At 44.4% G+C, this 20,881-nt stretch overlaps 1 protein-coding gene across 2 annotated transcripts in view; it reads right to left on the reverse strand.

Moving 5' to 3' along the window:
- Nucleotides 1–558: 558 nt before the first annotated feature.
- Nucleotides 559–20,881, reverse strand: part of LOC115474896 (casein kinase I) — a 93,306-nt gene continuing 72,983 nt past the window's right edge. Inside the window, exons 5-10 of one of the 2 annotated variants that reach the window (XM_030210592.1) lie at nt 15,096–15,266; nt 14,765–14,913; nt 13,767–13,959; nt 13,345–13,484; nt 12,542–12,605; nt 559–589 (exon numbers count right to left, since the gene is read on the reverse strand). In XM_030210592.1, coding sequence (XP_030066452.1) covers nt 12,573–12,605; nt 13,345–13,484; nt 13,767–13,959; nt 14,765–14,913; nt 15,096–15,266 — 686 coding nt within the window. In that variant the 3' untranslated portion in view covers nt 559–589; nt 12,542–12,572. Of the gene's footprint in view, nt 590–10,882; nt 11,051–12,541; nt 12,606–13,344; nt 13,485–13,766; nt 13,960–14,764; nt 14,914–15,095; nt 15,267–20,881 lie in introns of those variants that run through there. The other variant, XM_030210598.1, reaches the window with a different exon arrangement.

Genomic DNA, 20,881 nt, shown 5'->3' on the forward strand with positions numbered 1-20,881 from the left:
TCTTCCTCTATTCCACACCTTCCTTTTCATCAGCACTGGTTTCTCATTTATCCCAATTCCAAATACCCTTCCTCCCCATCATGCCCTGCCAGCCAAGAAACGATCATATACAGTTAAAACTATTTGTTTTAATAATAAAAATAAAAAACAAACAAAAACCCAAAACCTTAAATAAAAAAGGCAGGGGGGGGGGGGGAACCCACCACCTAAACAGATGTGTGGAGTGTAAGATGAGCAGGTTTTGACGCTGGCAGCCTGCCGCTGTCTGAGTAAGCAGGGGAGGGGGGGAGGAAGAGGAGGGCCGTGCATGTGGAATCGTCAGAGGCAGCAGTGGCACTGGTGTCAGATATCTCCTCCATCATCATCATCAGTCACGATTCTTCTGAGGCCACTTACCCCCGTTGTATTTTTTTTTTTGCCCTGTTTCCAAAACACAGCGATAAAAAGTCTACATACACACAGGGACTCGCCTCCATCCATTGGCAAAACAAAACAAACAAAAAAAAAATAAGGAAAAAAAATTTAAAAGTTTCTTCAAAGAAAAAAACAAAAAAAAAAAAAAAAAAGGAAAAAAAATACAGTGAAGACACTGAGGAAGGAAAAAAAAAAGAAATTTAGTTTCAGAAATCTATCAAACTTTTGCTTCATTTATATAACATTTTCCTAGAAGTCAACAGATGTTATTGCTGTGGTGTTAATATTTAAAAAGGGCACAGAGCACAGGGTTGGCTGGAACCATAAGAGTATAACAATGTGAACCTCTCCTATGAGAGATAGCCACTTTAAAAACAAAAAAAAAACAACCCAACAACAGTAAGACATGCTTGCAACAAATGAAAAGCATCTGCAATGAGTTATTTCAGAATTAAGGTGGAAGTTGATTGCCAAACTCCTTTCAGTGTCAACTAACGCAACAGTAAATTTGGACTGAATAAGCTTTTGCTCCTCTATTTAAAAGGGGGGTGGAAATGACGCTGCATGCCATGATACTTGACTGGTTAATACAGTTTATGATTTTCAATGTTAACCAAATTGGCTCTAATGTTTGGACAGTCACGTGTGATCCTCATTCAACTATCTACAGAGAAAGCGAAGATGCTTACTTGTAGCAGGTATTCACCGAGGACAGAAGGCTTCATATTCTCACACATGGGTAAATGCCTATCTGTGTCGCCTGGTCCGGCATTTATGCCAAAGTAAAAAGTCAGAGCTTTGTGAAGCGCAAGCTATGCTCCACTGTGCATGTGCCTTCTCGCCCGCCACGAAAACGCGGTTCTCTCAGTTTAAATTTAAAGCAAAAGGAATAAAAATAAAAGAATGAACGACAATTCCAAGGTGAGGTGGGCAGGATTGTGAACATGAAGCCTGCTGGAGAATACCTGCTACAGGTAAGTATCTTCGCCTTCTCCAAGGACAAACAGGCTTGCATATTCTCATACATGGGGAACCCCTAGCATCCAGGCTCACTCAAAACAAGAAACATTGGTCAACTGAGCCTTGCAATGGTGAGGACATTACACAGATTAACCTTAAACTATATACAATCTGAATGTGGATGCAGCCTGTAACAGAATAAAATGGGCCTAGGAGGGGGAGTTGGATTCTAGACCACAAACAGATTCTGCAACACTGATTGCCGAAACCAACTGTCACATCGGGTATCCTGCTCAAGGCAGTAGTGAGATGTGAATGTGAGGACTGAAGACCACGTTGCAGACTTGCTAATTTCTTCAATGGATGCTGACCTCAAATGGGCTACCGACGCAGCCATGGCTCTGACATTATGAGCCGTAACATGGCCCTCCAAGATCAGCCCAGTCTTGGCATAAGTGAGGGAAATGCAATCTGCCAGCCAAATTGAGATGGTGCGTTTCCCGATGGCGACCCCCCATCCTACTGAGATTAAAAAGAAACAAAAAGCTGGGCGGATTGTCTGTGGGGCCTTCTCTGCTCCATGTACTAGGAAATTGGAAGACTGTGCGTCCAAATGGCAGAAGAAATTTAATGTGGACAAATGCAAGGTGATGCACATTGGAAAGAATAATTCAAATCATAGTTACCTGATGCTAGGGTCCACCTTGGGGGGTCAGCACTCAAGAAAAAGATCTGGGTGTTGTAGATAATACGCTGAAAACTTCTGCTCAGTGTGCAGCGGCGGCCAAAAAAGCGAATAGGATGCTAGGAATTATTAGGAAAGGGATGGTGAATAAGACCAAAAACACTATAATGCCTTTGTATCGCTCTATGGTGAGTGAGTCTGCACCTTGAGTACTGCATTCAGTTCTGGCCGCTGTATCTCAAAAAAGATATAGCGGAATTAGAAAAAGTTAAAAGAAGAGCAACTAAAATGATAAAGGGGATGGAATTCCTCTCATATGAGGAAAGGCTAAAGAGGTTAGGGTTCTTCAGCTTGGAAAAAAGATGGACAAGGGGAGATATGATTGAGGTCTACAAAATCCTGAGTGGTGTAGAACGAGTAGAAGTAAATCGATTTTTCACTTGTTCAAAAAGTACAAAGACTAGGGGACACTCAAGGAAGTTATATAGAAATATTTTTTCACTCAACGAATAGTTAAGCTCTGGAACTCTCTGCCGCAGGATGTGGTAACAGCGGTTAGAGTATCTGGGTTTAAAAAAGATTTGGAAAAATTCCTGGAGGAAAAGTCCATAGTCTGTTATTGAGGCATACATGGGAAGCAACTGCTTGCCTTGAGATTTGTAGTGTGGAGAGTTTCCATGATTTGGGTTTCTGCCAGGTTCTTATGACCAGGCTTGGCCACTGTTTGGAAAACAGGATACTAGGCTAGATGGACCATTGGTCTGACCCAGTATGGCTACTCTTATGTTCTTATGCAACCCATGGTGTGCAAGCTGCTTTCGCCAGGATGGGCATGAGGTTGGGGAAAGAACGTTGGCAAGGCAAGACAAGACAATCAACTGGTTCAGATGGAACAACACAACCTTCAGCGGGAACTTAGGATGCGTACGGAGGACTACTCTATTGTGATGAAACTTAGTATAAGGTGCATCCACTACTAAAGCCTGAAGATCACTGACCCTACGAGCTGAAGTAACAGCCACCAAGTAAACGACCTTCCAGGACAAATACTTCAGATGGCAGGAATTCAGTGGCTGAAAAGGAGCTTTCATCAGCTGGGTGAGAACAACGTTGAGATCCCATGACACCGGTGGAGGTTTGACAAAAGCAAACCTCTAAAGACTGTCCAGAGATAGGCTTACCGTCTACACGTTGATGATAAGCACTAACATCACTAAGGTGAACCGTTACGGAGTTGGTCTTGAGATCAGACTCTGCCAAGTGTAGAAGGTACTCAAGCAGGGTCTGTGTAGGACAGGTATAGGGCCCTGCTCTCACAGCAGATGGCAAACCTCCTCCATTTAAAAAAGAGTAACACCTCTTAGTGGAGTCTTTCTTGGAAGCAAGACAGACCTGGGAGACGTCCTCCGAAAGACCCAATGAAGCAAATTCTAGATTCTCAACATCCAAGTTGTGAGAGCCAGAGACTGGAGGTTGGGATGTAGAAGCAACCCCTCATTCTGAGTGATGACAGTCAGAAAGCACTCCAATCTTCTGAGGATAATTCCAGAAGAAGAGGGAACCGTATCTGCCATGGCCAGTACGGTGCGATCAGAATCATGGTTCCGTGGTCTTGCTTGAGTTTCAACAAAGTTTTCCCCACTAGAGGTATGGGAGGATACGCATACAGAAGACCTGTCCCCCAGTTGAAGAGGAAGGCATGGGCCATGGGCCTGAAACAGAACTGCGGGACTCTGTGGTTGATCTGAGTGGCAAAACGATCCATCGAGGGGGTGCCCTACGCTTGGAAGATCTTAAGGGTCATGCCCATGGGAAGAGACCACTCACGTGGTTGCATTATCCTGCTCAGTCTGTCGGCCGGGGCGTTGTTTGTGACCGCCAGATAAGTGGCTCAAAGCAACATGCCATTCAGGTGAGCCCAATGCCACATCTGGACAGCCTCCTGACAGAGAGGGCGTGATCTGGTGCCCCCTGCTTGTTGATGTAATAGATTGCAACCTGATTTTGTCTGTTTGAACGAGAATAATTTGATGGGACAGCCGATCTCTGAAAGCCTTTAGAGCGTTCCAGACCACTCAAAGCTCCAGGAGGTTGATCTGAAAATTTGTTTCCTGGAGGGACCAAGTTCCTTGAGTGTGAAGTCCATCTACATGAGCTCCCAGGAGAGAGGCATCTGTCATCAGCACCTTTTCTAGATGAGGAATTTGGAATGGAAGTCCCAGAGTCAAATTGGATTGAATAGTCCACCACTGAAGAGAGTGAGCAAGCTCTGGGAACACTTGGGATGACATCCTCCAGATTCCCTGTCTTGATACCACTGAGAAGCCAGGGTGCATTGAGCTGGTCTCATGTGTAGACATGTCATGGGTGTAAGGTGGAAGCCATGTGACCCAGCAATCTCAACATCTGCTGAGCTGTGACCTGCTGAGAGGCTCGAATCTTGGACACCAGCAAGACAACATTGTCTGCTCTGGCTTCCGGGAGGTAGGCTTGAACCTTCTGTGTGTCGAGCAGGGCTCCTATGAACTCCAATTGCTGGACAGAGTGGAGATGGGACTTGGGGTAGTTTAAAACGAATCCTAGTAGTTCCAGCACCTGCATATTTAACCGCATAGACCCCTGAGACCCTGGGAGCTGACGCGAGGCCAAAAGGCAACACACAGTACTGAAAGTGATGTGTTCCCAGTCAAAAATCAAAGATACTTCCAGTGGGCAGGAAGTATTGGGATATGAGTGTATATGCATCCTTTAAGTCCAGAGAGCATAGCCAATCATTTTTCTGAATCATTTAGAGAGAATGGTGCCCAGGGAAACCATCCTGAACTTTTCTCGGACTAGAAATTTGTTCATGGCCCTTAGGTCTAGGATGGGATGCACCCCCCCCCCCCCCCCCGTCTTGTTCTGCACAAGGGAGTGCCTGGAATAGAATCCCTGCCCTTCTTCCCCTGGTGGTGGAACAGGTTCGACCACATGAGCCTTCAGAAGGGCGGAAAGTTCCTCTTCAAGTACCTGCCTGTGCTGAGAGCTGAATGAATGAGCTCTCTCGGTGGGCAATTTTGGGGGTTTGGAATGCCAATTGAGGGTGTATCCAAGATGGACTATTTGAAGAACCCACTGGTCGGAAGTTATGAGAGGCCAACTTTGGTGAAAATTTTCAGCCTCTCCCCAACTGGCAAGTCATCCAGAACGGACTCTTTTACTTCGGCTATGCTCTGCCGGAGCCAGTCAAAAACTCGTCCGTTGCTTTGACTGGGGAGCAGCAGGGCCTTAGGCGCATGCTGTTGAGAATGAGAATGCTGGGGCTGAGCCTGAGCCACAGTGTACCTATGCCTAGAGTAGTAGTAGGGAGCACTCCTTGACTTGCCAAAAAACCTCCTAGATGAGGAGGTGGAAGCAGAAGGCATCTGGCGGGAGAGAGAAGAGATAGTATGCATGTGCTTCTTGATTTGGTCTGCAACCTCCTCATCCTTCTCTCCGAAAAGATTATCCCCTGGCAAGGGGCATCCGCCAACCTCTGCTGAACAGAATGTTCCAAGTCAGAAACACGCAGCCATGAAAGAGTCTGTGCATTGCTATACCGGGATGCCACATCAAAAGTGTCATTAAGTGCCCCTGGCCAAGAACTTGCGACACACCTGCTGCTTGACCAACTGGCGAAAAGGCTCGGCCTGCTCCGGAGGGAGTGTATCGACCAAATCTGACAGCTGTCTCACTGAGTTTTGCAAGAAATGCTCGTGAACAGCTGATATGACTGAATGCAGATCAGCACTGTGGCCTGGTACACCTTCCTCCTAAAAGAATCCAGGGTCCTAGCTTCTCTGCCTGGGGGATCCGAGGCATAGTCTCTAGTACTCCTGGCTCTTTTGAGAGTGGATTCCACCACCATGGAGTCATGAGGCAACTGAGGCTTACTGTGGATCCAATACTGGGTGTCAATCTTCTTGGGGACAACAGGGACCGACAGAGGGGACGACCAGATCCTGATGAGGACTGCCTTGAGTATCTCGTGGAGAGGAGTCATCACAGCCTCTTTAGGAGGAGATGTATAGTCCAGGACCTTGAGCATCTTGGCCCTGGGTTCATCCTCCACCTCTAAAGGAAATTGAATGGTATCAGCCATTTCCTTCACAAAAGGTGGGAAAGAAAGGCTCTTCGGCAGGTGGTGGGGAGGGCTCAGAAAGAATCCCACAAGACTCATCCAAGGAAAAGTATCTGGCATCCTCCTCCAATTCCCATGAGCACTCCTCCTTGGTGTCAGATAACATCTCCCTATGGGATGTTCAAGACCAGGCCTGCCTCGATACCAAGGAACCATGTTCTTGAGAGCGGCGTTGAGAGACAGGCTCCTGCCTCGACTCCAGCAAAGCTTCCTCCACTGACATCAAGGCGGTACCGGCCTGGATGGCAGTCGACACCGGGACCGCAAGCGGTGCTGGTGGCCGCACTACAGGCTGAGGGCCAGGTGGGGCCGCAGCGGAAGTATGGCAGGTACAAGAACTCCTGATACCGAAGCACAGCGCTGCACGAGGCCATCCAGCAGCTTAGATGTGCTCATTGAGGGCTGACATCAGGAAAAGCCAAGGTGTCAGATGAAACAGGTTGCAAAACTGCTGGGGACAATACAGGAGCACGATCTCGGCTGCTTGGAGACAACTGCTTCGGCACCTCATGTAGGGAGGGAGAGTGGTCCTTCTGGTGCCAACACTTCTTGGGTGCCGAATCTCTCGGTGCCCTGAAGCTCCCGGCACCATGTAATGAGGCTGACCGATGATGGTGCTTCTTGGCTTTCACCTGAAGCACATGATCCATGCTCCTTGGTGCCGAGGACGATGTCGAATCCTCATGTCCCCTTGGGGGTCTACACAGCAGGAGGCCTTGAGACAGGTGGAGACCCACTCGATGCCTCACTGCTCAAAGTGTCTTGAGGTCTCAAAGCAGCCATGCTTACTGATACTCCTGATGCCGGTGTGACACAACATCAATGCAGACGCCTCTGGCCTCGATGCCGATGCTAACGTTGAGGAACCAGACCTGCCTCCAAAAATCTTTTCACATTGAGCCTCCCAGGAAACCTGGGTCCTTCATATGAAGGCAGAGAACACAGTTAGCAGGGCTATGGTTGGGCCCAAGACACTGCAGACACCAAAAATTGGTGTCCCTTCCCGAGATGGTCCGGTTGCACCGGGTATAAAGCTTGAAGCCACTGGGAGTCTTCGTGGATATGGACGGGAAGATCTCACTGGCCAAATCAAATGACTCGATGGCACCTGTAAAAGGGGCAAAGGCATGAAAAAAAGGGACTACCCAACTGGAGTCAGGGCCTAAAAGCAGCCCATGTTGCAAATAAAGGAAAATTAAATGCAGGCAAAACAAATACTAATATAAGGGTTTGTTTGGTTTTTTTTTTTTTTAAAGAAACAAACCTGAAATAAAAGAAAAGAAAGGCCGAAAGCACTCTCTATAATACCGAGTGTGTGAAGAGAGACAAAAAAGCGCAGTTTCTCTTCATGCAGAAAAAAATGAAATGGAGCAGACCGTGTTCTCATGATGAGCGCAGCTCATGCTTCATAAAGCTCTGACTTTTTACTTTGGCATAGATGCCAGACCGGGCAACGCGGATCGGCGTCTATCCACATCTAAGAATATGCAAACCCGCTTTTCCTCGGAGAACACAGAAGAATACAAGCACCATTCTCATATATATGAAAGGGGGGGTGTTACTAAGCTGCAGTAACTCAGGATTTTGCTGAAGTTTTACCATGCAAGCCTCTAACCTGCATGTCTTCAATATCATGTTAGTGACTCACGTGAATTGAATTTTTGCATTGCCACAACTGGGACATCACGTGTTCTTGGCTGCAGCAATGCAAGTGACTTGGGATCCGCTATCTTTTGAAAGAGCTAGGCAGGAATAGAATAAAATTTACCTTCCCACCGGAAACTACTGCAGGGGGAGGGAGAGGTCAGGAGTGATCACCAGATGATCCCACCCCAGAGGCTCAAGCCCTCTACTGGTTGGGGGGGGGGGGGGGGGGAGGGGGGGTGCTGCTTGATATCTTTCTATTAAAACTTGGTATCCCACTTTAAAGGTCACAGAAATTAGTGTGAGGGTTTTGGCTGCCATTTTGGAGACAGGAACCACTAGGGCAGGAACTTTCGAGGATCACTCATGTCACAGGTGCCAAGGTGGCAAATAGGGGGTTTTTTTTTGGGGGGAGGGGTAGTTTAATTCTTTTCTGCCCCGGCCCCTTTAATAAGGTCCCTGGGAACAGCAGACCATGAGTAGCAGTCCAGTGCTCAAGAGAGAAAAGATAATGCATTCAGTCTTATATAAATGTTTATTCTTAACTCTGAAATCTCATTAGTGTACCTGCATTGTATTAAAAAATTGTGTTTAGGGCAAACAGGCATTCTCTTTACACACACTGGTAACTGGTGCTCAGGGCTGGCTCAAGGGATAGTGGTGTTTTGAGACAACGTGATTTTGCGGTGCCCCCCTCTTTTCTCACAGGTTTGGCATCTTTCCCCCTCCTAGCGGGTCCAGCTCCTCGCCTCTCTTACTTGCCCGCAGTCCTGTAAAGTTTACAGCAGTCACCAGCGACAGCAGCATGACAGGCTGCCTTCGACCAGCTCTTGGGTCCTTTCCTCCAACATGTCCTGTCCACAGGAAGTTGCATCAGAGGAGGCAGGACGCAACAGAGGAAAGACGCAGGGGCTGGTTGAAGGCAGCCTGTCATGCTGCTGCCACTGAACTGGTGACCGACAAACTTTATAGGACTGCAGGGGAGTGAGATGATGGAGTAGTACCAGTGAGGTCAGAGGCTGGGTATTTTGGCACCCTTGGCCAGAGCCTCACCTGGTCCAATGGTTAAGCTGGCCCTGCTGGTACTCAGAGGTAGGAAATCCTTCTTGCTGTTGATGGAAGGAGGGCAGAATTCACTGCTCCTGGGAAAAGGGCCCTCCCAGTCATCATTTACCAGCAACACCTGTGGCCCAGACTTGTGGTCCATGCTTACAGACTCCGAAGACCACGACTGATGGCTCCTAGGTGAGGTAGAGAACTCTAGAATATGGAGGGAAAGCTGTGGGCCACTGCTCATGGTGCTGGACCTCAACCCCAGTTCTAAGCAAGCCACAATTCTTCCCCTGTCCATCCCTTGCTGTGTGCCCTTCCTGCACTCCCATTTACATTACAAGCTCTTTGGTGACAGGGACACTGAAAAATGTGAATTCTCTAAGCATGTATTTTCTCTGTAGACGGCTCTCTAGTCCCTGATGAGCCCTGGTGGATTGAAAGTAATTTTTTTTTTTTGCTGTTTTCTGATTGGCAGTTTTCTGTTACCTAGTGCTTTATGTTTAGAAAGCAGTGATTGAGCAGCCTTGTAGGTGCCCAAGCATTTCCCATGTCTCACCAATATGAATGAGACCCAAATATTGCTCTCAGGTCACAGCCTTTTAATGAGAAAAACTTCTCTTTAGATGGCATACTATTATACATTTATAATCTCTCAATTTAAAAGGGATTTTGCATATTAATGGATGGGAATGGTTTCACAAATTGTTGTATATGTCCTTTTATCTGGAGATCTGGGGGAGGGGGGTGTTTGCAGTCGGCGGTCGAGAACAGAGTGGTTAGTATTAAATTAGCATACTGGGAGGGGAGGGATGATGGCAGGGGAGGGCTCAGAGTACGATTTTGTTATAAATGTTACTTATTGTTGGCACCGTTTCAACATTACATGTTAGTTGATTTGCTATGTGAACATCAGAGCTGGTGATTATTCTCATTTGTGCTGTAAAACCAATAAAGATTAATGGAAAAAAAAAAAGGCAGATGTATGAATCCCAAGCGCCAGAAACAGGTCTGTTTTTCAGTACATTTAAATCAGGCATATTAGCATATGTTTGGCCTGAGAAACCCTGTCCCCTGCCAAATAAAAATAGTGGGCACAGTTGGTTACTTGTAAAACCAGACCTGTCCACAATCCTTGAAGTCCTGGTTTATTTAGGCTCATCTGTCCTTTCAGGATGAAATGCATAGAAATGGTGTCTGGTGCACAGCAATCGCCAGACGAGGGCTCCCTTTTTCATATAAATATAAATAAGCTATTTCAGTTATTAGGGTACCAAGGCAAATAGATTACTCAAAGCTACTTTCCCTTCCCAAGGCTAACTCAGCAAAAAGTATGACTTTTTTTAAAATCCAAGACGATAAAAAGCCCATAACTTACTATAAAATTATCTAACCTTTAAAAAATATGACTTTTTTATCCAAGATGATAAAACTCCATAACTCACTATAAAATTATCTAATCTATCTGCACCACGGATTAGCGTGTGTGGCATAGGCAAGTAGCCTGGTAGGTTGAACAGTGTTCTAAGATCCAGGAAAACCAGGTTTCAAATCCTGCTGCCACTCCCTGTGTGTGGCTTTGGACAATCAATCACTTAGGGCCTTCTTTTACAAAGCTGTGCTACCATTCTCGGTGCGGCAAATGAGAGAAAGCCCATTCAATTCTTATGGGCTTCCTCTCATTTGCCATGTGGGAATCACTAGCGCGGCTTTGTAAAAGAAGCCCTTAATCCTTTGTTGATTCAGGTATAAACCTAGAGTGTGAACACTATAGGACTATGAAATACCTGCTGTACCTGAATGTAATTCACCTTGAGGTACTATTGAACAGGAAGTGTGAGCTAACCCTCTCCCCCGGATTAAATATAAATAAAACTCATGACTTTCTTATAAAGGAGAGACATTTTCTTGCTGGACTGTGTCAAAGAAATTTTAATCCAAGTAACAGCTGAAAAAAACTGAAGAAAAACTGGGAGGTATCACTAATCCAGAAAAAGCTATGTAAACCCCTACATACAAACTGCAAGCTAGAAGCATCAATTTTGGGCTGAACTTTTTGCAGGGTCGTCCTTAGGTGGAGTCTGAATACTGAACGCCACACGTAATATCTCTGTCTTCATTCAATCCTGATTTTGCATCTGACAAGCAACAAAATCAGTATTTTATTTAGAACCAACGCGAGAAAAAAAAATGAATAAAATTAAAATAATCCACACACACACAAATAAAAAAATCCTAAGGTACACATAATATAAAAAAAAGAACTAGCAACATTCCAGATACTTTAAGCCCACAAAATAACATCCAAATGCAATATATTTAAAAGTGGGAGAAAAGTATTTGTTGTGCTTTGGTACCCCAATATCTAAAATGAAGGCCACAATAAAAAATGCTTTTTCAAATTCCGCTTAGAAGGGACATTTTTTGCGGGCTGCAAAGAAAACTCAAGGTTATCAAATAATGATAATATGCGTTAACATAAATGGCTCACATACATCCTTCTTCGAAAGTGTAAAGAGAAGAAACACAATGTCTGGAAAGGTCATAAATCAAAACAGTATGCTGATCTTAGAAAATGATTTGCAACCAGCAAAAGGTGTTCACTGTTCTCCAGGACTAAAAGGATGACATGTCTGAATTGGTCACGTGCTCAGTGCTGAATGGCACTGTGCCGGGGGACAGGTAAGTAAAATAGAAGAGCTGAAGGCCACACAGCATCTTCTGGGCCCTCTCATCCCCTCTTAACACTGATCTTTGAAGTGTTTTTTTTTCTTGTATTTTTCCTGTCAAAAGAAACCCAACACCAAGAAAGAATGAATGAACTACTCAAGCATCCTTCCAAATGAGACCAACTGATAACCCCAAAGTGCTCTTTCACCACTGCACCCTGTTTGAAGACAAAGGGACAGGTTTTCTTCACAACCATTTCTTTACATTGTTACCAATCAAGCAAAATAACTACGCAAAGATATTGTTTTCTCTTGGCATACACAAAACACCACAATACCACCAGCCAGAGGAAGCCTAAGGTGCTATCAGGAGGCATTTGGTAGTTAGAAAGCGTGAGTAAGCACACAGCATTGGTAGGTTTTTGTTTTTTTTGTAATCATATTTCTTTTCAGATACTTGTCACATGTATTATTTTGTAATCCATCCTGGGCTTTATTGATAGGGTGAATAATCAAACGATTTAAACAGCCAGGACAGGATCATGGCTGTGAAATCGCTTGACTGGGGCTAACTGGGCATATTCAATGGCACTTAATTGAATAATGTCCCTGAAAATGTCCAGTTAATGCCCAGCCCAAAACCGGCTACACTGAAGGCATTCTGGGGGCAGAGTCAGCACTTAACCAGCTAAGATAACCAAACAGAACACAGTCCTATCATTACACTGTTCTCCATAGCCAGTTAAGTGCTGAATATTGTACTTAACCAGCTATGTTTCACCATGCCTGTGTACTTGGAAATTCAAGGTTGGAGCCTGGACATAGCCGGGCATTTAATTTCCAGGGTTAAGCTAGCAGTGGACAGCAAAATGCTGATCACTGCGCCTGAATAATTGGGCCCAAAAGTATAAAATACATATCCACTGCCACCAGATGGCAGTAGTGAAGCTGGGTACTTACCTAAGCAAACATTGGTCCAGTGGCATCCAGTTCACTTCCCAAGGTGGTCAAATGGCACACTGGCCTATGAAGAGATCAAGATGACAGCCATGAAATGCAAGTGGACAAACAGACAGGGCAGGGTTGGAGTGGAGAGAGTATGAAAGACAGGCACAGACAATGCGGCAAGTCCAAAGATGTAGGGAAGGGAAGTAGGACAATCAAAACCATGCAGAATTCCAGAGGTAGAATGTAGAGTATTTATTGAAAACTCAAATACAATGGACTCGACAGTCCAAGTTTCAGCAACAGTGTGCCTGCTTCAGGAATCGAGAATTTGTGTAAACCTTGTACGTACTCATGAAAACAGCAAGGTATAATTCATGCCAGACAACACACAGAGTTGTACAAGCAATCGTTATCAGAGTATCAAATCCGCATTGTTTGAGTGGATTCACATCTCTGTGTGTTGTCTGGCTTGAATTACACCTCACTGTTTTCACAAGAGTACATATAAGGTTTACACAAATTCTCTGACTCCTGAAGCAGGCACACTGTTGCTGAAACTCGGATTGTCAAATCCATTGTATTTGAGTTTAATAAAAACTTTTGACTACATTCTACCTCTGGAATTCTGCAAGGTTTCGGTTGTCCTATATACATCCCTTCCCTACTTCTTTGGGCTTTTTGATGCTTCGTAGGGAATTCTTCCTTGATTTGACAGACAATGCAATGCCATAAGATCTCTGCCTCCACTATTTGCACCATTGCATGCAGGTGTAGTTAACAACGTACAAGTGCACGAAAGTTCAACCGAACCTCACCTGTGATGCTGAAATCCGTGACACTTCTTGTCGTCCTGTCAGGTCAGAAGATGACACGTTGGCTGGTGCTCCCCGATGTAACCTCATGCTCACCTTCCGCTCTCTGTCCACCCGGGAAATTGCACGAGGAGATGTGTTACCTACACAGGAAGAAGACAAATAGGACTTCATTCTGCTACAGGGGGTATGTTTCAAGTCTCTACTCCTCTGCCCCACCCCCCCAAACCCAGAGTATATGCAGACAAATATATTCCTCCCCATTTATCACAAATGCATACAGGCTTCAAACTTTTGAAAAACACAGCTTTGGTGCACATCATGGCATTTTCAATCCTGGGGTGCCGGGGGCTGCTGTGGAAGCCTATCACTGGTAGTAGAGAGGGAAGACACAGCAGCACATTCACTGGAGTCCCTCTACTCACCAGTCTGCTGGATCCGTGATGCTGGTGTGGCCGTCATGGGCTCAGCGCCATTCCGCAGGCGGTTGGCAGTTGCTCCTGCAGGAGGTCCTGGAGGGAGGGCACGTGTTGCTGAACCGCGCAGTTGCCCCATCCTTTCTTCCCGCTCGTGCTCACGCCTCTCTCGATCCATGTCCTCTGGATTTCGAGCTGCTCCCTGTAGAAACACACCCACCCCCAATGAGAAGGATGCATAAAAGGCCTGAAAACCCTACACTCAATAGGCAACAACCATCAGGACTCCAAATCCCCTACCCAGAATGGAACACTTGCAGCTGGGGACCGCAATATCCCTAACACACAAACCCTAAACTCAGAAACCTTATATCTGGTGGAGGATTTGATCAGTGACCCTATGAGATCATTAGGATGTACAAAGATACTGGGAAACCGTGCAAAAGATCTCCTCTAAACTGCAAGAATGGATTTAAAAAAAAACATTCCTTGTATAATGGATCTGACGGTTCACAGTATGAGTGCTGGAGCTGTCATCTCATATCTTCCCCTTCCCCAAAATGTTGGTTCACTATAGAAAGGATTCATGCTTTGGAACCAAAGCCCATGGTACAACAACTCACCCACCCAACATCAAAGAAGAAAACCAACAAACTCCAAGATTTGGGGTGGGGGGAACAGTAAAAAACAAATTGAAGAAAAACCTGGAAGACCTTTGAATCCCAGTTTCCAGTCCCAATTCAACTCCCAATTCCAAGAATGGCCAATATTCTCAGATCCTGGATAGAGGATTGAGCACAGGACTGTTCACATTGTGGTGCTTGTTGCCCCCTCCTTGGTCCTAGCTAGTTGGCTTCAACAGTCAGCTCCCATGACTTGCAAATAATGTCCCTTCCAAAAGGGGGTCTGGATCAGACAGATACTCTCCTCTGTGTCAGAGGAAAAAGGCTCTTGACAGCATCCACCCTACTTCCCACTACCAAGGAGGTTGGCTGTATGTTACTTACGAATTTCAGCATGTTCCAGTCAAAGACATAGTCGTACGAAAAGCCCTGCCGGTGGAACAAGTTCCGGAAGAGTTGCCGTAGGTATGAGTAGTCAGGCTTGTCATCAAACCGCAAGGAACGGCAAAAATTCAGGTATGTGGAAAACTCAGCTGCAGACAGGAGACACGAAGCCAGTTAAAAAAAAAAATAAAGGTGGACAAGGGGTGGAACTGAGTGCCCACTCCCCAAAACAGCTTTAGTAACTGTGACCACTGCCTATGAAGATTCAGAGGCACAAAGACATATCCAAAACATGTTAAGCACAGTCAAAGGCTAGTGACCGATTACTTACAAGGATACCCTTTGCAGAGGACCTCAATGGGTGTGGACATTTTCTTCTCACTGATCCGTTCGTATTTTTGACGCTTTGTGGCTGCTTTCAGCCCCTGCCAGGGCAGTGAACCCAGGTTGAAGTACATGAGGACGTAACCCAAGCTCTCCAGGTCATCTCGACGACTTTGCTCTGAGGAGAGGGAGAATACAAAGGGAAAGAAAGACATGAGAAGGGCAAGGAGATGGAAAGACACCAACAGAACCATAAAAAAGGACTGAGGCTAACAAACAAGGGACAGCAGAAAATATTTGGATTGCTCCAATATGATAGTATAACTATTACAGATGTTACTGCACTCCGGTTTGACAGAGTAACTCATCTATTAATCAGATTGCACTGGCTCCTATTACAGAACGCTGTTTTTAAAAACTGTACTACATATTGTCGTTTTTATTGTAAAACTTGTTAAAAATTGGAGTATTTTGGATTTTTCCATTGTTGTAAGCTGCTGTAGTAATTTCTTGGTGGCATTTTGTGGTATGCTTTACTGTGTTTACTACTTTGTGTATATGTTTTTCTATTTGAAATTTAATAAAGCACTACTTTAAAAAAAAAAAAAAAAAAAAAAGTGTACCATATTTTAAGTTATTTATAGCTTGGCTCCAGGATACCTAAACTGCTTTATTCTGCTACCTTCTGTAAGGTCATAAGTACATAAATATTGCCATACTGGGAAAGATCAAAGGTCCATCAAGCCCAGCATCCTGTTTCCAACAGTGGCCAATCCAGGTCACAAATACCTGGCAAGATCCCAAAGAAGAAGTACAAAACATTTTATACTGCTATTCCCAGAAATAGTGGATTTTCCCAAAGTCCATTTTAATAATGATCTATGGACTTTTCCTTTAGGAAGCTGTCCAAACCTTTTTTAAACTCCACTAAGCTAACCGCCTTTACCACATTCTCTGGCATCGAATTCCAGAGTGCAACTACACATTGAGTGAAGAAACTTTTCTCCGATTAGTTTTACATTTACTACATTGTAGCTTCATCGCATGTCCCCTAGTCCTAGTATTTTTGGAAAGCGTAAACAGACGCTTCACATCTACCCGTTCAACTCCACTCACTATTTTATAGACATCTATCATATCTCTCCTCAGCCGCCTTTTCTCCAAGCTGAAGGGCCCTAGCCGCTTTAGCCTTTCCTCAAAGGGAAGTCATCCCAACCCCTTTATCATTTTCGTCATCCTTCTCTGCACCTTTTCTAATTCCACTGTATCTTTTTTGAGATGCAGCAACCAAAATTGAACACAATATTCGAGGTGTGGTTGCACCATGAACCCATACAAAGGCATTATAACATCCTCATTTATGTTTTCTATTCCTTTCCTAATAATACCTAACATTCTATTTGCTTTCTTAGCCGCAGCAGCACGCTGAGCAGAAGGTTTCAACGTATCAACGACGACACCTAGATCTCTTTCTTGGTCCGTGACTCCTAACGTGGAACCTTGCACGACGTAACTATAATTCGGGTTCCACTTTCCCACATGCATCACTTTGAACTTGCTCACATTAAACGTCATCTGCACATTAGACGCCCAGTCTCCCAGTCTCATAAGGCACTCTTGTAATTTTTCACAATCCTCCCGTGATTTAACGACTTTGAATAACTTTGTGTCATCAGCAAATTTAATTATCTCACTAGTTACTCCCATCTCTAGGTCATTTATAAATATGTTAAAAAGCAGCGGTCCCAGCACAGATCCCTGGGGAACCCTACTAACTACCCTTCTCCATTGAGAATACTGATCATTTAACCCTACTCTCTGTTTTCTATCTTTTAACCAGTTTTTAATCCACAATAGAACACTACCTCCTATCCCATGACTCTCCAATTTCCTCTGGAGTCTTTCATGAGGTACTTTGTCAAACGCCTTCTGAAAATCCAGATACACTATATCAACCAGCTCACCTTTATCCACGTTTGTTCACCCCTTCAAAGAAATGTAGTAGATTGGTGAGGCAAGATTTCCCTTCACTAAATTCATGTTGACTGTCTCATTAATCCATGCTTTTGAATATGATCTCTAATTTTGTTCTTAATAGTCGTCTCTTCCATTTTGCCCAGCACCGACGTCAGACTCACCGGTATATAATTTCCCGGATCTTCTCTGGAGCCTTTTTTAAAAATCGGCGTTACATTGGCCACCCTCCAATCTTCAGTTACCACGCTCGATTTTAAGGCTAAATTACATATTTCTAACAATAGCTCTGCAAGCTCATTTTTCAGTACTCTGGGATGAATACCATCCAGTCCAGGAGATTTGCTACTCTTCAGTTTGTAGAACTGCCCCATTATATCCTCCAGGTTTATAGAGAATTCATTCAGTTTCTCCGACTTGTCAGCTTCGAAAAACATTTCCGGCACTGGTATCCCACCCAAATCTAAGTAAAGAATTCATGTAATCTCTCCGCTACGGCTTTGTCTTCCCTGATTGCCCCCTTTTACTCCTCGGTCATCTAGCGGTCCAACCGATTCTTTTGCCGGCTTCCTGCTTTTAATATACCTAAAAAAACTTTTACTATGTGTTTTGGCCTCCAATGCAATCTTTTTTTCAAAGTCCCTCTTAGCCTTCCTTATCAGCGCTTTGCATTTGACTTGACATTCCTTATGCTGTTTCTTATTATTTTCAGTCGCCTCCTTCTTGCATTTTCTGAAGGATTTTCTTTTAGCTCTAATAGCTTCCTTCACCTCACTTTTTAACCACGCCGGCTGCCGTTTGGTCTTCCGTTCTCCTTTTTTTAATACGCGGAATATATTCGGCCTGGGCTTCCAGGATGGTGTTTTTGAACAGCATCCACACCTGATTTAAATTTTTGACCCTCGCAGTCGCTCCTCTAAGTCTTCTTTTCACCGTTCTTCTCATTTTATCATAGTCTCCTTTTTTAAAGTTAAACACTAACGTATTTGATTTCCTATGTATACTTCAAAGCTAATATCAAATCCGATCATATTATGATCACTTTTATCAAGTGGCCCCAGCACCATTACCTCCTGTACCAGATCATGCACGCCACTAAGAACTAGGTGTAGAATTTTTCCTTCTCTTGTCAGCTCCTGTACCAGCTGCTCCATAAAGCTGTCCTTGATTTCATCAAGGAATTTTACCTCCCTAGCGTGTCCCCGATGTTACATTTACCCAGTCAATATCGGGGTAATTGAAATCACCCATTATTATTGTGTTGCCCAGTTTGTTTGCGTCCCTTTAACATTTCTGCATCCGTCTGTTCATCCTGGCCATGCGGACGGTAGTACACTCCTATCACTATCCTTTTCCCCTTTACACATGGGATTTCAATCCATAGTGATTCCAAGAAGTGTTTTGTTTCCTGCAGAATTTTCAATGTATTTGATTCAAGGCTCTTGATATACAATGCTACCCCTCCACCAATTCGATCCACCTTATCACTACGATATAATTTGTACCCCAGTATGACAGTGTCCCACTGGTTATCCTCTTTCCACCAGGTCTGAGAGATGCCTATTATATCTAACTTTTCATTTAGTGCAACTAGTTCATTTAGAGATCCCATAGCTTAACTATACCATCTCACCAATCCACTCGAATCCGAAAATCATCTTTCTATACCTATTTTATTAATACTTCTTTCCATCCTTAATCTCTTTGCATCAACAATTGAATCTGACATCCTGGTATGGCAATACCATAACAGACCTCTGTAAGCCACATTGAGCCTGCAAATAGGTGGGAAAACGTGCGATACAAATGCAATAAATAAATAAATAAATAAAATATTCTAACTCTCCCATCTTATTTCTTAGGCTCCTGGCATTTGCATATAGACATTTCAAACTATGTTTGTTGTTCCTATTTACATCATGCTCAGTACTTGACAGTATTAATTTGCAATCTTTTGTCTGATTTTTATTTTTATTTAAGGACACCTGGAGGCATATTTTCAAAGCACTTAGCCTTCCAAAGTTCCATAGGTTTCTATGGAACTTTGGAAGGCTAAGTGCTTTGAAAATATGCCTCCTGATCTACTACGGTCTCTTTTGCAACCTCACTATCCGGATACCCTATCTTCCCTGTTTTGGTGATATCTTTGAAAGATACCTTATCCCGAACCATGCGCTTTTGAGCGACTGTTGGCCTTCCCCCCTATTTCTAGTTTAAAAGCTGCTCTCTCTCTCCTTTTTAAAATGCCGATGCCAGCAGCCTGGTCCCACTTCCCTACACCATCATCTCATCCACGCATTAAGACTGCGGAGCTCTGCCTGTCTCTTGGGCCCTGCGCGTGGAACAGGTAAATGCTATCCTAGAGGATCTGGATTTGAGCTTTCTAACTAAGAGCCTAAATTTGGCTTCCAGAACCTCTCTCCCACATTTTCCTATGTTATTGGTACCCACATGTACCAAGACAGCCGGCTCCTCCCCAGCACTATCTAAAATCCTATCTAGGTGACGCACGAGGTCCACCACCTTCGCACCTCACGTCCACCAGCCACCCAGCTATCTATATGCCTAATGACAGAATCACCAACTACAACAGCTGTCCTAACCTTTCCCTCCCGGGCAGCACTTGGAGACATATCGTCTGTGTGAGAGGATAGTACATCCCCTGGTGGGCAGTTCCTGGCTACAGAAGTACTTCCTACTTCACCAGGGTGATGCTCTCCTTCTAGGAGACTTCCCTCCTCCAAGGTAGCACAGGGGCTACCATACTGGAGGTGGGACTTCTCTACAACATCCCTGTAGGTCTCCTCTATCTACCTCTCTGTCTCCCTCAGCGCCACCAAGTCTGCTACTCTAGCCTCAAGAGAACAGACACGTTCTCTGAGAGCTAGTAGCTCTTTGCATCGGGCACACACATATGACATCTCACCAACTGGGAGATTATCATACATGTGACACTCAATGCAAAAGACTGGATAGCACCCCTCTCGCTGCTGGACTGCTGACTCCAACTTAGTGTTTTTGAGTTTTTCAATAATTTAAAACTTGCTACAGTATTAAGGATATTAGCCTAATATAAAAGTGTCTTTTAGTTTATATAGTATATTGAATGATATTTAGGGTTTCCTTCTTAGATAGTAATGAAATGTATTTAAAACTCTTCAAAGACTATCTTGCTAGTGCATTTTTCAAACCATGAAATCTGTGAGATTTAAAGAGGATGCATGATTCAATATTTTCTTATCAAGCAGCAAGATGCTGGAATGCGCTTCCCCTTGATGTCAGATCGGAATCCTGTTACCTAATTTTCTGGAAGAAACTGAAAACGTTTCTGTTTAAGAAGTTTCTTCAACGAGAGCCTTTGTGACCTTCATTACTCTACTTGATGGATTGTACAATTTTTTGTTAAAATCTCCTAGGATGGCTAGCTCTCTTGTAATGTGCACAGAACCTTTTGGCTTGAAATGGAATATAAGTATTTTGATATTATATGCTTGTATCCTAGTTGAGATTATTCATGCAACTTAAAAAAAAATAAGTCCCCTTGCTTTCTAACTCCTTTTACTCTCTCTCCTCTGTCTATCCGTCTGCATATTCTCACAGCTTTCTCTGGGGTGACTCTCAGGTACACCCCAATTCACTCAGGGCCTTCGCTCCAGGTGCCTAGGCACCTCCACCAGCTGCCTTCCAGGTGCTGTACAGGAATTGCAGTCCATCAGCATATCCTCACAGCCTTCTCTGGGGTGATTCCTAGAAGCACCCCGATCCACTTAGGGCCTTTGCTCCAGGTGCCTAGTGCTTCCACCAGCTGCTTTCTAGGTG

The sequence above is a fragment of the Microcaecilia unicolor genome, chromosome 1 (genome assembly GCF_901765095.1).
Source record: "Microcaecilia unicolor chromosome 1, aMicUni1.1, whole genome shotgun sequence".
Lineage (NCBI taxonomy): Eukaryota > Metazoa > Chordata > Amphibia > Gymnophiona > Siphonopidae > Microcaecilia > Microcaecilia unicolor.